The sequence below is a fragment of the Erigeron canadensis genome, chromosome 1 (assembly GCF_010389155.1).
Source record: "Erigeron canadensis isolate Cc75 chromosome 1, C_canadensis_v1, whole genome shotgun sequence".
NCBI classification, from domain to species: Eukaryota; Viridiplantae; Streptophyta; class Magnoliopsida; order Asterales; family Asteraceae; genus Erigeron; species Erigeron canadensis.
In genome coordinates this window covers 5,650,686-5,669,195 of record NC_057761.1, presented here as the reverse complement: position 1 = coordinate 5,669,195, position 18,510 = coordinate 5,650,686, and the positions used below count along the sequence as shown (strand labels likewise).

The window sequence follows — 18,510 nt, the reverse complement described above, 5'->3', positions numbered from 1 at the left end:
GTGGACTTAGTTGTTGTTAAGACATGGTGAAATGATTTCTAAGGATGAGGGACTAGGAGTGTCAGTTAGCTTAATTGTAGATTTAGACTATAAATACCCTCAACTCCTTAGAAATCATAAGCTTTTTGATACATTCTTACATACAACTTAATTCAGATCCTCTCTCTCTCTCTCTCTAGAAAATCACACACACTAAACACACCAAGAACACACACACTTGAACCGCCATTGTTGAGATCGAATCAAGAGTAGAAATCGTGTTATTACAGATATATGTTTCGATTGTATAATTTATGTTTAGTATGTTTATTTTGATTTTGGTTTTTGTGGGTTCTCTTGATTATTCAATTTGTTTGTGGTATATTGTAGAAGGGTTGTTATTTTAGCTTTGATTTTCATGGTTTGTGCTTATTCTGTTTTAGTAGATCGAGCATATTATTTATATTGTTATTTTTTTTGTAAAGGACTTGATGCTCAGCTAAAACTTTCTAAATAATTGTGTAATAAGTTTATTGTACTTTTTTTAATTTTGTTTACTTGTTTCTTTGAACAATTTTTAGCTTTTATTCATCGTATAGTTTTGGCCCATCCAATATATTAATTCTGGCTTTGCCACTTGACATAATACAAAAATACACTATGTAAATCCAACATAAAACTTAAACATTGTTCATGTCAAAGCAACCAATTAGCATAACAACCAAGTACGAATAAAAAGAAACAACATGATAGAATAATGTAAAACGTATACACCTCAATGAAAGATTTCAAATTAATTAATAATCACTATCCTCTTCATGATCTTTTAGCTCCCAGGTTCCATCCTGTCTTTGAACCATACCAGTATTCTGATCAGTCCACCAAGAACCAGGCACTCCATATTTATCTAGTAAAATATCACCAAACTTGTTTATAAGCGACAAATCGCGATCAATTTCTAGCTTAAACCCACCCAAAATGCCTTGTACCCCGGCAACTCCATGCATATATGCCTCCATGTTATGCCAGGTTCCAGGATGCCCTGGTTGCTTCAAGTATGAAGACTTTGCCGTATCGATTACTAGCTCACTCCCAACATCTTCAAACCCTATTATAGGGTATTTTGGAACCAAATCCGGCACATTGCTAATGCGTAAACAATAAAGATTATTCATTGAAGTGAAAACTTTCTTGAACCCGTCGTCTCCTACTTTAGGAGTAGCAAACGCAAAGACGGTCACTGGGCAAGACTTGGGCGGTGTCACGGATAGCTTGTTGAGTCCGTTGAAGACTATATCCACTGCATTCAAAGCTGCTATTGCTCCACCCATGCTATGTCCAGTTAATGTTAAGCTAATGTCATCATTCCTGTATTTGTCAACTAGTCTCTTTACCTCATCCAACACCTAACATGCATTATTGAATTGGTTTTTGTCACAACCAATAAACATATAATGAGCCAAAACAAGAAATCTAAGAACACACAACACCTATACTGATTATACTTTTTTATATAGGGGATTAATTAAATTCGAACTTTATAATCAAATATTTGATGGGTTGTTGGCTAACTAGTAAAAAGTCTTTGACTTTTAGGTATTCCACATGAGTTCGATTTCCACTTTTCATATTTGGGTTTTTTCAAAAATACTGAGTTACATAATTATTCTCATTTCATATTTTAGCAATGATAACAAACACAAATTTTATATATAACCGTGTGTTATATATTGTTAAATTTATAAGTATTAGTTTACAATCTTATTTTTGGGTTACTTACACACTTTCCAGATAATGTAGGTACTAGAGATGTACATTTATGAAGTATTGGAAGCTGGATAAAAAGGAATGAAAGTAGAAGGACTAAAGATGTCAAGATCAGAAGACTGAGGGGTGAAGCAGTGTTTGAAGATTGTTGGATAATATAAATACCCTATTTAGGGTTTCTTTTCATTTTAACACAAATAAAACCCTTTTATTCGTATATTGTTTCTCTCAATTAAATATTCCGATTGTTGATCTTCTTGATCAAGAATTGATCTGATATAGTTTTATTTTCTGTATTTGATCTTAAGTATATTACTTAAAGATCATAAGTTTTCTAGTATTCTCTTGTAATCGAACTCTTTTAATAATAATAAAGAAGGTCTAAATCAAGCCGACTAAATCTTCTTGAAGGTGTTGTGATTTCTTTTATGGTATCAGAGCCAGGTTACTCTGATCGGTGTTATCTATTTCAGGTTTGATTTGATTTAGGGCGTATTTCGATTTCGAAACCTTAGATCTTAAGAAACCCTAATTTTTTAGGGTTTTCTGGTTATTGATCTTGTTGATTCCGCTGCTAGTTGATTCAAGTTTTTTTCTCTGTCTTCTTGACTAAGTGAATCAAGAAGGAGATCTGTGTTCTGATTCTGGTTTTTATTTGACTAAGTGAATCAAATAAAAACTAGGGTTTCTCTTCCTTTTGCTGAAAGCACTGTATTGTTAATTTTCTTCCCTTTCTTCTTCCTATTTTTATTTTTTATAATAATTTTTTTTATTTCTATTGCTCATAAAAACGATTTTGTTATACTTGTCCGGTCTTCTTTCAGAGACTTAGGAATCTGGTCCCTGACATCTTCGTGAGAATAGAATTTCTTTTCAAAAATCTTTTCTTAAAAGTTTAATAAGTTTTTTGTGGAATAGTTGTCTCTTATTTGGTCTGCTTATTCTCTTATTTGATTTATTTGTGTTTATCTGATTATTTTTTATTATTATTTGTCTCTTGTGTGGTTTGACTCTGTTATTTGATTATTTGATATTATTTGTGATTTTATTTGTGTTTTTAAAATGGTTAATACTCCTCCTGGTTCTGTTCATGGTAATACACCACCTAATTCTGTTCATAATGAAGAATCTGATCATGAAAATGACTTTGAAATGCATAATACTAAGATAAGTAAGTTAGATTTTGGGAATCCACCTTATCTGCATGCTAGTGACACCACAAACACACCTCTTATTAGTCTGAAATTAAAAGGAACTGAGAATTATAATGTTTGGAGTTGTGCTATGCTTCTTGCTTTGGAAACTAAAAATAGAAAAGGATTTATAGATGGAACTTGTGTTAGACCTCTGGATAATGAAGTGTTAGCTCAACAATGGGATAGGTGTAATGCTGTTGTATTATCTTGGATTCTTAATTGTGTTACTTAAGAGTTATTTCTTGGTCAAATTTTTTCAAAAAATGCTCCTGTTGTTTGGAGTGAATTAAAAGAAACTTATGACAAAGTTGATGGTGTGGTTACTTTCAATTTGCATAGCAAGATTAATACTCTGTGCCATAATGGAACTACTTTGTCTGAATATTATCATAAGCTTAATTCCATGTGGAAACACTTTGATGCTTTGGTTAAATTGCCTACATGTGTTTGTCATGCTGCTAAAGAATTTCAAGATCATAGTCAATTAATAAAACTTATGCAATTTCTTATGGGTCTTGATGATTCTTATAGTTCTACTAGGAGTCAGATTCTTACTAATGATCCTCTTCCATCTGTTAAAAGTGCATATGCATTGTTTTCTAGAGAAGAGTCTCATAAAAATGCTTCTGTGAATCATGTGTCTAGTAAGTCTACTTCTAGTGCTTTTGTTTCTAAATTTGTGGATAATAAGAGAAGATATAATAGTAATAACTTTGTCAATAGAGGTCCAAATACTAATCTGAATTATACTCATTGCAAAAGTGTTGGTCATACTATTGATAGATATTTTGAGTTAGTTGGTTATCCACCTGGTTACAAGAAGAAACCTGCTGTTTTTCAAAACTCTCAATTAACTAAAAAACCTGTTTACAATAACAATGTTGTTTCTGAAAAGGGCAATGCTGGTTGTTCTAGTTCTGTTCCTTCTTCTTCTTCTATTTCTTTAACTGATGAACAGATGACCAAGCTTATGAATCTTTTGAGTGATAAACCTAGTATCTCTGGAAATCATGCCAACATGGCAGGTACTTTTTATAATGCAAATGCTTATTTTAACATGAATTTTGACAAGTTCTTTTGTGCTTCAAATGAAAGTAATAAAGTTAAACATGATGGGTGGATATCTGACTCTGGTGCTAATCAGCACATGACTTTTTGTTCAAATAATATTGAAAATAGTGTTGATGTATCTGATCTTAATCTTACTGTTGGACACCCAAATGTAACTAAAGCCAAAATTGTCAAAATTGGAAATCTAAGACTTAATAGTATGGTCACCTTGTTTGATGTTCTTGTAATACCTGAATATTGTGTAAATCTCTTAAGTATACATAAACTTGCAAAAGATAGTAAGAGGTTGATTGGTTTTGATGAAAATAAATGTTATATTCAGGATTTGAAGACAAGAACAACTCTATGGACTAGTAGTCAAACTGGAGGTTTATATGTTGTTGATGATGATTCTACTTGTCAAGGTGTGTCTAATTTTAGTGCAACTACTTGTTATGTGTCTCAATCTTTGTGGCATAGCAGATTAGGTCATCCTGCTGATCAAGTTTTACAAATTCTTAAACATAAGTTAAAAATTGATGTGACCTCAAACAAACAACCTTGTGATATATGTCACAAGGCTAAACAAACCAGAGAGCCTTTTCCTTTAAGTGATCATGTGTCTAAATCTCTTGGGGATCTTATTCATTTAGACTTATGGGGGCCATATAGGGTTCCTAGCAGGGAAGGGTATAGATATTTTCTCACTATTGTTGATGATTTCTCAAGGGCTGGTTGGACCTTTCTTATCAAATCCAAAGATGAAGTGTTTCAAAACTTTAAAGAATATGTTTTAATTCTTGAAAACCAATTTGAGAAGAAAGTTAAAATTATAAGGTCTGGTAATGGTACAGAGTTTGTTAATCAAAATATGAAGCAGTTTTGTACTAGTAAAGGTATATCTCATCAAACTACCATGGCTTATACCCCTCAACAGAATGGTATTGTAGAAAGGAAACATAGACATTTGCTTAATGTAGCAAGATCTCTTATGTTTCAAGGGGGAATTCCTCTTTATATGTGGTCTGAGTGTATTCTCACTGCAACTTATTTGATTAACAGACTTCCTTCTTCTGTGCTAAATGGTGTTTCTCCTTATTATATGATCTATAATGATGATCCTTCTCTGTGTCATTTAAAGTCATTTGGTTGTCTTTGCTATGCTACTATTCTTAACAATTCTAATAAATTTAGTTCTAAAGCTAAAAAATGTGTTTTTCTTGGTTATGCTAATTCAAAAAAAGGCTATAAACTTTATAGTTTAGATACTAAAACTATTCAATTTTCCAGAGATGTCAAATTCTATGAAACTGTTTATCCTTTTAAAATGAAAATTCTAGATAAAGAAACTGGTTTAAATAATGACCTTAATCATCTTAACTTCTGGGATTTTGGCAAAGACAATGACAATGGCTATATACCCTATGATGATGAGAAGGATAATTCTGAATGTGATGGCAATGATTCTAACTTGTCTGGCAGTCCTAGAAGTAACCCTGACACTTCTAGTTCTACTACAAGGCATGAGTCAAGTGCAACACATTCTGAAGATGAAAATAATTCTGAGGGTGTTGTTGGAAATGAATTTAATGAGCCTGTCATGCAAGATACAAGATACAGTAAATGATGTTGCCAATCTTAGAAGATCTAATAGAACTTCTAATTTACCAAAAAATCTTGAGGATTATGTTTTGGATAGTAAAATAAAATATGGCATTGATAAGGTTGTTACTTATTCAAAACTTAATTCTAAAAATTTTTGTTTTATAACCAGTTTGAATAAGAGTACTGAACCAAAAAGCTTTATTGAAGCATTTAAAGATATTAATTGGGTTCAAGCTATGAACAATGAAATGGAAGCTTTACATAGAAATCATACTTGGGATATTGTTGATCTTCCTAGTGGAAGAGAGCCTATAGGATGTAAATGGATATTTAAAATTAAATATAAAGCTAATGGTGAGATTGAGAGATACAAAGCTAGACTTGTAGCTAAAGGTTATAATCAAAGAGAAGGTCTTGATTATGATGAGACTTTCTCACCTGTTGTTAAAATGGTAACTGTGAGGTGTTTATTAGCTATTGCTGTTAATAATAGTTGGCCATTATTTCAATTAGATATTAGCAATGCCTTCTTATATGGTGACTTGTATGAAGATGTTTACATGCAATTGCCTGAAGGATATTACAATTCTGATAGTAGTAAAGTATGCAAATTGGTTAAGTCTTTATATGGTTTAAAACAAGCCCCAAGGCAATGGAATGAAAAACTTAATGAGTCTCTTATTGAATATGGTTTTGAGCAAAGTAAAAATGACTATTCTTTATATACTTATAAAAAGGATTCTATGTTTGTTGTTCTTCTTGTCTATGTGGATGATATAGTAGTAACAGGTAACATGATTCATGAAATAGACAAAGTTAAAGAGTTTCTCAAAACTAAATTTTTAATAAAAGACTTAGGGAAATTGAAGTACTTTCTAGGTATTGAGGTTTTGTATGATGACAATAACTTGTATCTTTCTCAAAGAAAGTATTGTTTAGAACTGCTTCATGAGTTTGGATTGCTAGGATGCAAACCAATGAACACTCCAATGGAGGTAAATTTTACTATATCTAGAAGTTCTGCCAATGATAAACCATTGAGTAGTATTTCTGTCTATCAAAAACTCATTGGTAAGCTTATCTATCTCACTCTTACTAGACCTGATATTAGTTACTCTGTTCATGCTCTAAGTCAATTTATGCATGCTCCCACTGAAGAGCATTTGAAACTTTCTTTCAGAGTTTTAAGGTATTTAAAATTGAATCCAGGGATAGGTATTGAGTTCATTAAAAGCAATCACTTTAATTTAGTTTTTTATGTTGATTCTGATTGGGGAAGATGTTTGAACACTAGAAGATCTGTAACAGGATTTAGTGTATTTTTAAATGGTTCCTTAATTTCCTGGAAAAGTAAAAAGCAACAAACTGTTGCTAGATCTTCTACTGAAGCAGAATATAGGGCCTTAGCAACAGTTGCTTGTGAAGTTCTTTGGATCATAAAACTGCTTAATGATTTAAATGTTAAAAGTGTTCTTCCTGTTAAGATCTTTTGTGATAACAAATCTACTATTCAGATAGCTGGTAACCCAGTTTTTCATGAAAGAACAAAACACTTGGAAATTGATTTACATCTTGTAAGGGAAAAAAATTTGTGCAGGGCTTATTAAAGTGGTTAAACTTGGTTCCAAAGATAATGTTGCTGACATTTTTACCAAAAGTCTTAGCTTTGCTCAGCACAATATGTTAAGTTCAAAACTTGGTTTTAAAGATCTTTTCAAAAATAAGGATTGAGGGGGGATGTTAAATTTATAAGTATTAGTTTACAATCTTATTTTTGGGTTACTTACACACTTTCCAGATAATGTAGGTACTAGAGATGTACATTTATGAAGTATTGGAAGCTGGATAAAAGGAATGAAAGTAGAAGGACTAAAGATGTCAAGATTAGAAGACTGAGGGGTGAAGCAGTGTTTGAAGATTGTTGGATAATATAAATACCCTGTTTAGGGTTTCTTTTCATTTTAACACAAATAAAACCCTTTTATTCGTATATTGTTTCTCTCAATTAGATATTCCGATTGTTGATCTTCTTGATCAAGAATTGATCTGATATAGTTTTATTTTTTGTATTTGATCTTAAGTATATTCCTTAAAGATCATAAGTTTTCTAGTATTCTCTTGTAATCGAACTCTTTTAATAATAATAAAGAAGGTCTAAATCGGGCCGACTAAATCTTCTTGAAGGTGTTGTGATTTCTTTTAGATATATCTATAACCACGATTGGCAAGGCCAGCTGCCGACCATCATCATCTTTTAGCGAATTCCACTAAATAAAGATTACAAAATATATACTCTACTGTCTCTACAATTTAATTTTTTTTTAAATCATTCACCTCGTGCGTTTGCGTTGAATTAAAAGACAAACCAAAAAAATGAAAGAAGTGAATACAACAACACTCGAAAAACATATTAATTGGAAAGGTTTGTATAAAATGGTAGTGAATGTGGGTATAGGTGACTTTTTTATTAGTCCTTGTTATATTTAAATTGTTCTTAAAAAATAATTTCCATAATTAACTTTTTGATACACGTCCTTCTTAACCGAGTCATCGAAAACATTAAGGATGAATCAATTTTCGATATTCATCCTTAATGTTTTCGATGACTCGGTTGAGTTTTTGCATGACTGTAAGTAGGCATATGCACCGGTTGACACCCGAGCTGAACTGGCCCGACCTGGCTTGACCTGAGCCCTGAACATGCAAGAAAAACCAGCCCAAAGCTTGGCCCGATAACCTATCGGGCAATCTGGGTTGGTTCAGGCCTGGGGTAAACCAGGTTAGGTTCAGCTTTTAAGGGTTGGACTGAAAATAGACTTTTCTTGCTGGGCTTCAAAGTGATTTACATTATACGGGCTTCCCGAATGGATTTGGGACTCTGCCGACTACATCTTCAATTTTTATATATACATGTCGACTAGAAATTTATTTTCACCATTGGGAGCCCACTAAGAGGCATTATTAGAACGTATAATATGTAATCATGGTGATTATCAAGTATTTTATAAACTATATAAAAGGGTTTTGATGAATATAGCCCTATAAGTGTATTTAATGTGCTTAAAATAGTTGTGTTTATATCTTATAATTTAGAAGCTTTTGATATAAAAAATACAATATATTTATGCACGTTAACTACTGTATTTAGCATTTTCCATTGAGCAATTACGTCATTAGAAGAATTTATATACGCACCTGATCTCGGGCACTAATTTTGTTGTACCGCGTTTTAGGATCGTTAGTAGTATAGATCGCGTACCAGCCTTCATGTATTTTTGGGTTATCTTTGTGGACTGGACCAAATACTTTTGGAGCCGAAACCAACTTGAACTCGGCATCATGAATGCTATCCGAAGGGTTAATCGTGCCTCTCCAAACGATCATAATATCTCTTCGTCCTAATACTTTTTTCCCTTCGTCCGTAGTCACTGCAACGAACCCCACCCAATTCGACTTCATGCTCCAAGCCTGTGGGGACGAAGATATAACAAACACGCCAGGAACTACAACAGAAGACGTCGCATATAAGTATTTTGTTATTGCATATTGGTTCCAAGGGCGGCCGTTAATAAGGCCGACCTTATTAAGGAAATTCCTTCTAGCATACTTGCAATTTCCGGCATTCTTTGACTGTGGAGCTTTAATGTATGCATCGTATGCGGCTTCAGACATTTCGCCATAGTGGTTAATATATGTACGGAGCTCGGGAGATGGTGGGTTTAATGAATTTTTCCAATGGTTCTCTATTCCACTTAGTTTTTTCCAATTTTTGGCTATCTTATCCATTTTTCATATATTGTGAACACATTGCGAATTTTAGACCTTATTTATAGGTAAAAATATTTGAGAATGACATATGAAACGTTTACAAATGAACATATATATATATATATATATAGTTAGGTTATTCTTTCGTCATTTCTATCTTCGATAAGCAACACACGTTTTTGTTTATAAAAGGGAAAAATAACCCAACAAACTTTGTATCATATGTCGAATACCACATAACTGACTTAGCCAATAAAAACTATGTGTACGACCTTCCTTTTTAAGCCCCCATCTCCAAGACTAATACGACGTACAATGGGACACAACCCACATTTATAAAATCTTGGTTTAAAAACCTTTGTATACATGATTCATTGGTTAGATGTCAACATTTACACGTACTACACAAATATTCCTTTACGTTAAAGGGCTAGCTTATATTTTCAAGTAAGATGTAAGAAATTCTTTTTAAGTGCTATAAAAGGATTGCCTAAAAAAGAATTAAGCTGGCCGGAGTACGCTGTAAAATTGATTGATAATTAAAAGGATAACATAACCATAAAGTTTGATAAAATATAAATAAATAAAAAAAAGCTCAATATGATAAATAAACAATACATGTATATTTTCTTAATTAGTTTCAATATCCCACTCAAATAAAATGTCAAAAGTTCGATTATCACTTTATGTAAAACGGTTATAGGTGTTCGGAGCAGTTTTTATATTTAGATAGGTCTAATTGATACTATCGACATCTTACTTCCGGGCATGAATACATAATCGTGACTGAGGCTAAGAGGCGTGGTATGACCTCTTTCGAGACTACATGTAAATGGTGGTGCTATGTCATATGGAGTTGTTATGGGTTGCCATGAAAAATTATAGTGGGAGTGGTGTTGTATGTAAAGTGAAGAAAATTTCGATAAGCGGCTTATGATGATTGGCTGAGGGTAATATTTAAATAGAAAAAGTATATAAGAAAGAGGCATGGAAAAGAGAAGAAAATTGAATTGTCATCTCATGTGAGGCACCCAAATGCCAAGCAGCCTGGCGAGGGTAGTGTTCTCGGCTGCTCGTTGGTAATTAGGGTTGAAGCCGTTGGGCTATAATCCCCACTCGTTCTAGCATAAATACCAATTTTTAAGGACAAAGTTTTGATTCTTCAATCGTTTTCATTCAATCATTATCCCTATATATTCGTATTTTCCCCCCCTCAAACGTACGGCAAAAGGAAAAGGAAAAAAAAACTACCCACTGTTTGTTTTGTCCTCAATACCTAGACAGTATAGGAAGAAGGTTAAGATGTAAACGGATTTTATCTCTATCTAGGTAGAGTGGTTGTTTCAGGTTCTACGTAAATGATAGAAAAAGATATCTGATTTTTAGATGAGATAATAAATCGAAATTTTGACTACCGGAACATGTTAAACGGTAACTCTATTTTTATTATTAAACTAACCTAAATAATATTAAATTCACGCATGCCAATATTTAAACTAACTTTCGATTTTTTCTCGAAAAAAATAAGCCGACTAACCCCAATTGGTAACTCTAAATATTTGTATACTACGTAAAAATTTAACTTGAATTTAGTTGATAATTATAAAGATTTATTTTAAAATGTAACTAGTATTAATTTCATTACTCAAACCAAGATTATTCTTCGAGGTTATTTAATTTGGTCCCAACCAAGTAAGATAATACCATTGTAGCACATACAACTGATAGAAGACAAAACATGCGTAATAAAAGAAGTTAATGTTGGCCATCAGACTTAATTTCTTACACATATCAAATCATAGTTAAACGTAACATGTGACGTAGCCCCGTGGTCCTTTCCCATGTTTTACCATACAAATTTTGGTGGTGCATTTAAGTATATCATAATAACTCGCCAAGAGCTTCGACAGTTTGACCAGACGACCGGCCAGTATCCGACAAAATACCCAAATGGCCAAAAATATTTTGTTGCACGTCGACAAGAATAGCATTTTTTACTTATTTTTTACTCTAATAGCAAATTAAATCATATATATACAAGTGTACGTAAACTAATTAACTACCCGAATGTTTAAGATGTAAGCCAATAGTACGTTATGAAATTACCGTGAATTCCTTACCTTCAATCCCACACCTATAAATATGAGCCGTACAATTCAAACCCGGATAAAAAAAACCTCAAGCTACAAATAGTCGAATACCTTATCAACAGGCCAGCAGGCGTATTGGCGAAAGCATTCATACGTTACTTAGAACCAGAATAACGAGATACAATACTAGCTTACTAGTTTATAAAGCAATAATGTAAAGTTAGTTAGAACCATGATCACTCTTGACAATGTGTACAAGTGTACCACAATCACAAACAAAACAAACTCGAAATCAAATAAGAAAAAGGAAAACTTGAACTCCAAGCATAAATCTAGCTTCCATTGTAAAGTATCAAGTGGTGACATAACTCGTCTCGGAAGTAGTAGTAGACCCGCGTTGCAGCTGATGTAAAACGCTCGTTGGTGATGAAGAGTTAGACGTTGATGACGACCTCAGTGCTTCAGCAAGCGGCCCGCCCATTGAACCAGCATTGTTTGTACCCCATAGCATGCCCCAATTCAATGGGGCACGTTCTCGTTCACCATTCATTTCTTCTCCATGGCGCCCCGAATCATTGTTTCCAGTAGAAAGTTTTAAAGAGAAATCAGAAGGGGCGTCTCCTGGTACCGAAATGGAGAGGCTTGTGGCTAGCATTTCTTGTTCTTGAACAGTTCTTGGCCAATCGTCAAAAAAGGGACGAAGGACTTGGCTACCTGATGACTTGATGTTTTCAGGCATCTTCCCTTGTGAAGATGATCTATATGGATCTTTTTCAATAGTAGATTGTGAGATCCTGTAATAATCCGAGACAAAAACTTAATTAGAATTGTCCCTTAATTCTCTTTTGTACACCAAAATGTTGCAATATTTTAAGTAGGACATTGAATAATGTATATAACATACCAAGTTACCAACTTTGGTTTTATGTTGGTTCTAATAAGAAAAAACCCAATCATAAACCTTACTACCATAAACTATGATAAGTAGCAAACGTATTTTAGTGTCGGCTTGGTGAAATTTCTTTAACATCATTATAATCTCTAACAAACCGTTATGTTATATACTCACTCCGTTCCATTAAACTTGTCAACTTTTAAATTTTCAAAGTCAAATTTTACGAACTTTGACCATAAACATTTTTATTTTTGTTATATAATAGTTGATGAAAGTTATACCAATGAAACACACATCTAAAATACATTCAATTCATATAACTTTCATCAAATACTATATAACACAAACAAAAATACTTATGGATAAAATTTGTAAAGTTTAATTTTGAAAATTTAAAAGTCAACAAGTTTAGTGGGATGGAGGGAGTATTAAATAAAATTTGCTCTGATAAAAGAAAAGGTTTCTATTTAGACCATTCAAAGTGGTTCACACAAACATTAGCTATCACTAATCCTAGTCTAAGCCATGTTAGAAATACCCATTCCAACTACATTTCAACCAAAAATCCAACTTTCAACCCATCACTAATGAACTATTTTTTTTTTTGTAATTTATAAATTTATGATAAATTTAAGAAAAAAGTCGTTTGTTGCCATAATCACATATCCTCAAACAAGAACCCGACTATGAGTTCCACACAATGATATGGGCTCGTGGTCAATCACCATCACAAGTAGTCTCATTTGGACCATTCCAATGAGTCTAAGAGGGAGTAGGATTTCCTCAAGTTAAACCCCTAACTTGAGTCAAGTTAGGAAATTTTTGACCCTTTGATTAAATCAAAGGCCAAGATTCAATAATCATCGTTGAATCTTAGCCCTTGATAATAAATCAAAGGCCACGATCTCTCAAACTTGACCCCTCAAGTTGTTTTCAACTTGAGGGAAACTCCATCCGTTTAAGAGGGACTTAACGATTATATACTTATATTACAATATACTACAATTAAAATACAACTAGCAGCAGGTACGAATAAAAAGTAAAGGTGTCACAGGAAGGCATGACAGTGAGTAAATGTTTGGAGTAAACAAGATGGGAAATTAGTAGTTGGATGCAGTCTGAGGATGAAAGAGTACGGTGAAAATTTGAGTGGCTGGGGTTCGTTTATACAGATTTTTGACCCCTAGCTTAGCTAGATTCCAAACAGCTTTTTTCAAATGCCCTTCAAACAAAATGGGTCCCATCATTTTTGTCTACATAAAGAAGTAGGTCCCACCAATGGGCTTATAATTCCAACCTTGCTTCAGACATTAGACAACACTCTTTATTTCAATTTATTTTTAGGCATGTGAGCAGATGTTTACCAAAACCGGTACAACGGAAGGCCTAGAACAGGCAATTTTGAATGTGATGTTGTAAACATGTAAACAAAAATAAACATCATTGAAATAATACTCAAAACTATCTAAACTAAAACATAATGTCCACCTAAAATTTATTTTTAAAAGCATACACATTGATATATGCGCTAGATAAAAATAATTGTAAGGATAACAATATTTATGTTAGTTGGTGTATACGAGTTTTTTCACTATCGTTACTAGAGTATAAATATATTTTACTCATTTTAATGAATGAGCTAAAAGATACAAATAGAACCTAAAATAACCTTCATGAACATGCCAATAAAATATAGTTCAGCTATAATGTTTGTTTTCAACGTGGGAAACGAATAACTATTGTTCAAGAAGGCAAGTCATTTGACCATCTTCCTAGCTAGCTAGTGACAAAGGGTCATACAAGAAAAGATATTACTTAAGTCTTACTAAAATCGGAAATAGTCAAAACAAACAAGGGGTAAAGTAGTCCATTGCTCAGAAAAAATGACATGGAAAGGGTAAAATCCAAAACAAGCAACAGCAAAATTAGTTACTTTTCACTGTAGCTTACGGAAGCACTTTTAACATGCGCATTTAAACACCCAATATAACAACATTATTTTTTCCTACCACTATCCATTGCACCTTCAACTTGTGTATGTAGACAATTATAAGTCAAAACTTGGACTATATATATAATGTTTGTACTAAAGTAACGTGTAACAAATTGTTTTGTCGCATGCAACAACATTGCAAGGTACATGAAACATGTAATGCAACAAGTAAATAAATAAAGTAAATAAAAACTTTTATATCCAATTTTATCTAGCGTTATTTCTTAAAATTAGTTTTATTAATTTAAGATAGAGAGACTGTTTTTGAAAAGAACTGCAGTCCTTTTGTAACAATGCACCATATAAATGAGAAACATAATTTATAATGTTGTGGTGTATAGTAAAAAAGTAAAAACATTAACGTATGTGTCACTAAAAGTTAATTGTCTTGTATATATCAAGTTATTTAAAAAAGTGGAAGTACCTTTGGTTAAGATGGAGTTGATCAAAAAAAGGAGAATGCCCAGACACACCACTACTACTACTACTACTACCACCACTAGCCAATGTTGCATATGGCAAAGCCCCACCAATGTGGTTGGTTGTGGTGGTGACCGTGGTGGTGGGTGTGGGAATTTCCACAGGCTTTCTTGAACGGTTGCGACCACGGTGAATATGTCGCTCACAGTATTTATGACCAGCCACAACATCTCTTGAACATCTCCACTTTTTGCCATCAGTCCTTCTACACCTTCCTGGCTCTGGGTCCATTCCCCCTTTTCCCCAATACCCTCCACCTGTTTGGTACACTACAAATATATATACACACTTACATTATATAATTAACAAAAAGATTTATATATTAATTTTTTGGTAAGAGGGAAAGAAAGGGTGACTTACAAGTAGGGAAGTTGGAAAGAGGGTAAAAAGGGGAGTTGGAGTTAGTAGAGTTGGAGTTGGAGTTGAGTAAAAGGTGTAAAAGCTGAGCAGGAATTGGTGAGCCAGTGAGCATGTGTCTATATATCAATGCCTGAATTTCAAGCTCTTGCCATTGCCCCATACTAAAGTATCCACTACTCATTCCTTGCATCATTTCTTCTATTTATATATAACACACACAAAAATACAATACAAGTATAAAAATCAATATTATAAAGCACTACCATTAACCTACCAAACTGATGACTTATTATATATCCAATGTATAGCCAGACTTGCACATTCATACAAAATCTTAACTAAACAATACAAGTTGGTAAAAAGCTATTTTAATGTCTTTTTCTTTTTGGGTTAAAATCTTGGGGGGCTAGGACTTCATGGGGTTTTTCTTGGAATAAAGTTACATGGTGGGCTCGGACTACCCAGCATTTTATTGTCTGCATTTTGAGTAGTCAGGTTTTATTCGTTGACCGTTGAAAAAAAAAAAAGAAAAGAAAAGAAAGAAAGCTAAAACTTCATAATGTCAAGTGACCAAAATGGACAAAAACTTTTGTAGAAAAAATGTAATAGACTTACTTGAGGGTTTAGTTGAGGATGAGGAAGTTGGTTCAGAAGAAAAAAGGGGAAGAGCAAGTGAAGAAGAATCCTCATGATGGTGATGATGATGATGGAAGTCCATTGAAGTAGGAGACAGATGAGATATTTTTGTTCAAAGTTTAAAACTGAAAAAGATTGAGACAGACAGTGAGTGTATATAACTCCGTATATATTGAAACAGAAGTAGAGCAGCTTCAGCTTGTGGAGGGTATGTAGATTTGTGTGGTTATTTTAAGATAATAGATATATTATTAAATTATAGCCTTTTTTCTTAACAATACAAGACCAGTCGACTTTAAAAACAGTGCTGTTGTTATTGTGTGGGGAGATGTGTGAGGTTTGGAAGTCATCTTTGTAAAGATAGAAGCATAGCTAGCCCACTTGAGTAAAGACATTGAGACATGACAGTTGAGAGATTAAAAACTCATACCAAAATTATTTATGTATATATATATATATATATACTTGTTGAAGCAAGTTTTATATGTGAACTCATTTATACGAGGGTTTGAATTCATGGAAGTATATATGTAGCTGAAGTTTATTTTCTCGTCACGTTTTATTAGTTTAGAGATATCTTAGCCAAAAAAAGTTGGCTAAAAGAAACTATAAACCATAATTCATCTATCGCGTCATAGCTCACAAGTAATACATTTTGCTCATTTTCTTAACACACTCGTTCATTTTGTGAAATGCCAAGAGATGTCTTATTTAAAGCCCTCCGTGTCGCGGTTAAAAAACTTAAATTGTAAGAGACTAGGACGTTCATGAAAGTTTTGCTATCTTAGGCTATTTTAATCAATACATTTTTGTTCGTCTCTTCTCTCTCACCCTTCCACGAACGAATATGTAAATTAAAACTTTAATCCCTAACGGCTACAATTAAAATTTTCCAAAGTTTCAAAAATCTTAAACCTTTTCAGTTTTCACCATATTTCTTTCTCTCTCTATATATATAATACATTCCATCCCTTGTTCCTAAACACACTTTCACTAGTATTTTATATACCTAAAATTTCTTTTCATTTTCATTTACAATTCCATATGGCCTCCTTTTCGAACAATATAAATGTAATACTTGATATTTATCATCCCAAATCGACACAAAGACGTTGATGTTCATTTCACTCATGTCATTGTATCTTCATTAGCTTTATCCCATTAGATATCTCATTGCATATCATTAATTCATCTTCAACATCATTTGCCAACAAGGTCAGTGCATTGTGGCATAACATACCTATTTAAGTCTAGTGAATTAGATATAATAAGCAACTCGACAACTAACAACATCATCAATGGCATAATCACCATGTGTTTAAATGATTACTTTGTAGAAGAACGGTTGGTAAATGATTACTTTGTAGAAAACGCAAAGTACCCACCACACTTCTTTGGGTTATTTGGTGGTGGTGGTGGTCGAAGTCATCAAGGGAAGAAGGGAAGGAAGAACTTAGTGATTTCAAGTATTAAATTTATCTTGCATTCCTTGAGGTAATTACTTCTTAAATTAATTTCCTTTCCTTACTAGAAATTAGGGTTCTTGAAAATGGGAATTGGGGTTTTTTGCTAGTGATGAGCCCAAGCATGATTTTCCCCCAAATTATTGGATATTTTGGGTTAGTTATTGAGTTGCTTATGTTAATTTTGATTAAAATGAGAATGTTGGTGGAAAAGCTCCAACTATGAAAAATGGTGTACTACTAGTAATGGAAATAATGATGATGATGATGATGAAATCTTGGAATTTATATAATTTAGTTTGTAAAGTAAGCAACTCAATGACTTAGTGGAATGTGTTAGAGGTTAGAATGCTAGTGAAAGGGTTGTTTAGTTATGTTGAGATAGCTAGGAAAGTGAACATCTTCTTATGTATGCATTATGATATATTATAGGTTGAAAGCTTGATATTGTGCTCTTGCGGTTATCTTGATTAATTGTTGTTTTTGCGAAGGAGGTGAGTATACTTGCATATATTGTATATTCGTCGGGTCAATTACCATTCATGTTGAGTGAGTCCATGGTGGTAATTGATTTGGCGTTAAGTCTCATGTTTATGGTTGAGTTTGATTACAGGCCTAATTGGTGGCCATAGGCTCATATGGATCATTTGTTATTATTATATTTGTTTGTGATTGTAATCATTTGCTTATATGGATCCATGTAATGCCTAGCCCAAAGGTGAGTATTATGGATATGACACGACAGTGTCATAGTCCATATGCAACAGTCCCTTGAGAATTGCCCTCCTTCGTTTATATGATATTATGCAAGCATATTCACTAAGTATTCGCTTACCTTTCAGTTGTTTACCCTTTTGATTATAGGTAGTTCCGGAAGAAGGAACTATGTTGGTTTGATTTGGAGGATTAGAGCTTGAAGTTGTTTGTAGATACTTGGAAGGTAATTTGGCTATTCTCGGATGAATTTCATGTTTTTGGTAGAAACCTAGTTGTCCCTCTCTACTTTGGCTCATGGTACAAATTTGGTTGTTTATGGTCATGTTTTGGTACATTTGTTTATGGATATGCTTGGTCAATTGCTTTTCGAATTCTGGTCGTTGTTGGATTAGTTGTATTGTGGTATGTTTTAACAAGTTTGTAAATATGTTTGTGATTAGTTTTACTAGTTGTTAATATGTGGAAATGAATTTTTGGGTCAAAATGGGTTTGTGCAGAAGTATGTGGAGTA

The 18,510-nt window shown here is 33.1% G+C and overlaps 3 protein-coding genes across 3 annotated transcripts; all 3 read right to left on the bottom strand.

Moving 5' to 3' along the window:
* Positions 1-776: 776 nt before the first annotated feature.
* LOC122598181 (phospholipase A1-II 1-like) lies at positions 777-1,310 on the bottom strand. The gene has a single exon (XM_043770816.1). It carries the CDS (start codon positions 1,308-1,310, stop codon positions 777-779), a length of 534 nt encoding a protein of 177 aa, XP_043626751.1.
* A 6,846-nt stretch (positions 1,311-8,156) lies between these two features.
* Positions 8,157-9,383, bottom strand: LOC122597888 (phospholipase A1-IIgamma-like). The gene is made up of 2 exons (XM_043770508.1): positions 8,793-9,383; positions 8,157-8,291 (listed from the first exon to the last, which is right to left on the bottom strand). Exons 1-2 carry the CDS (start codon positions 9,381-9,383, stop codon positions 8,157-8,159), a joined length of 726 nt encoding a protein of 241 aa, XP_043626443.1.
* Positions 9,384-11,807: 2,424 nt separating this feature from the next.
* On the bottom strand, positions 11,808-15,901 carry LOC122597797 (growth-regulating factor 3). Its single transcript, XM_043770402.1, has 4 exons — positions 15,799-15,901; positions 15,184-15,381; positions 14,768-15,092; positions 11,808-12,213 (listed from the first exon to the last, which is right to left on the bottom strand). The coding sequence occupies exons 1-4, from the start codon at positions 15,899-15,901 to the stop codon at positions 11,808-11,810; spliced, it is 1,032 nt and encodes a 343-aa protein (XP_043626337.1).
* Between the last annotated feature and the right edge of the window lie 2,609 nt (positions 15,902-18,510).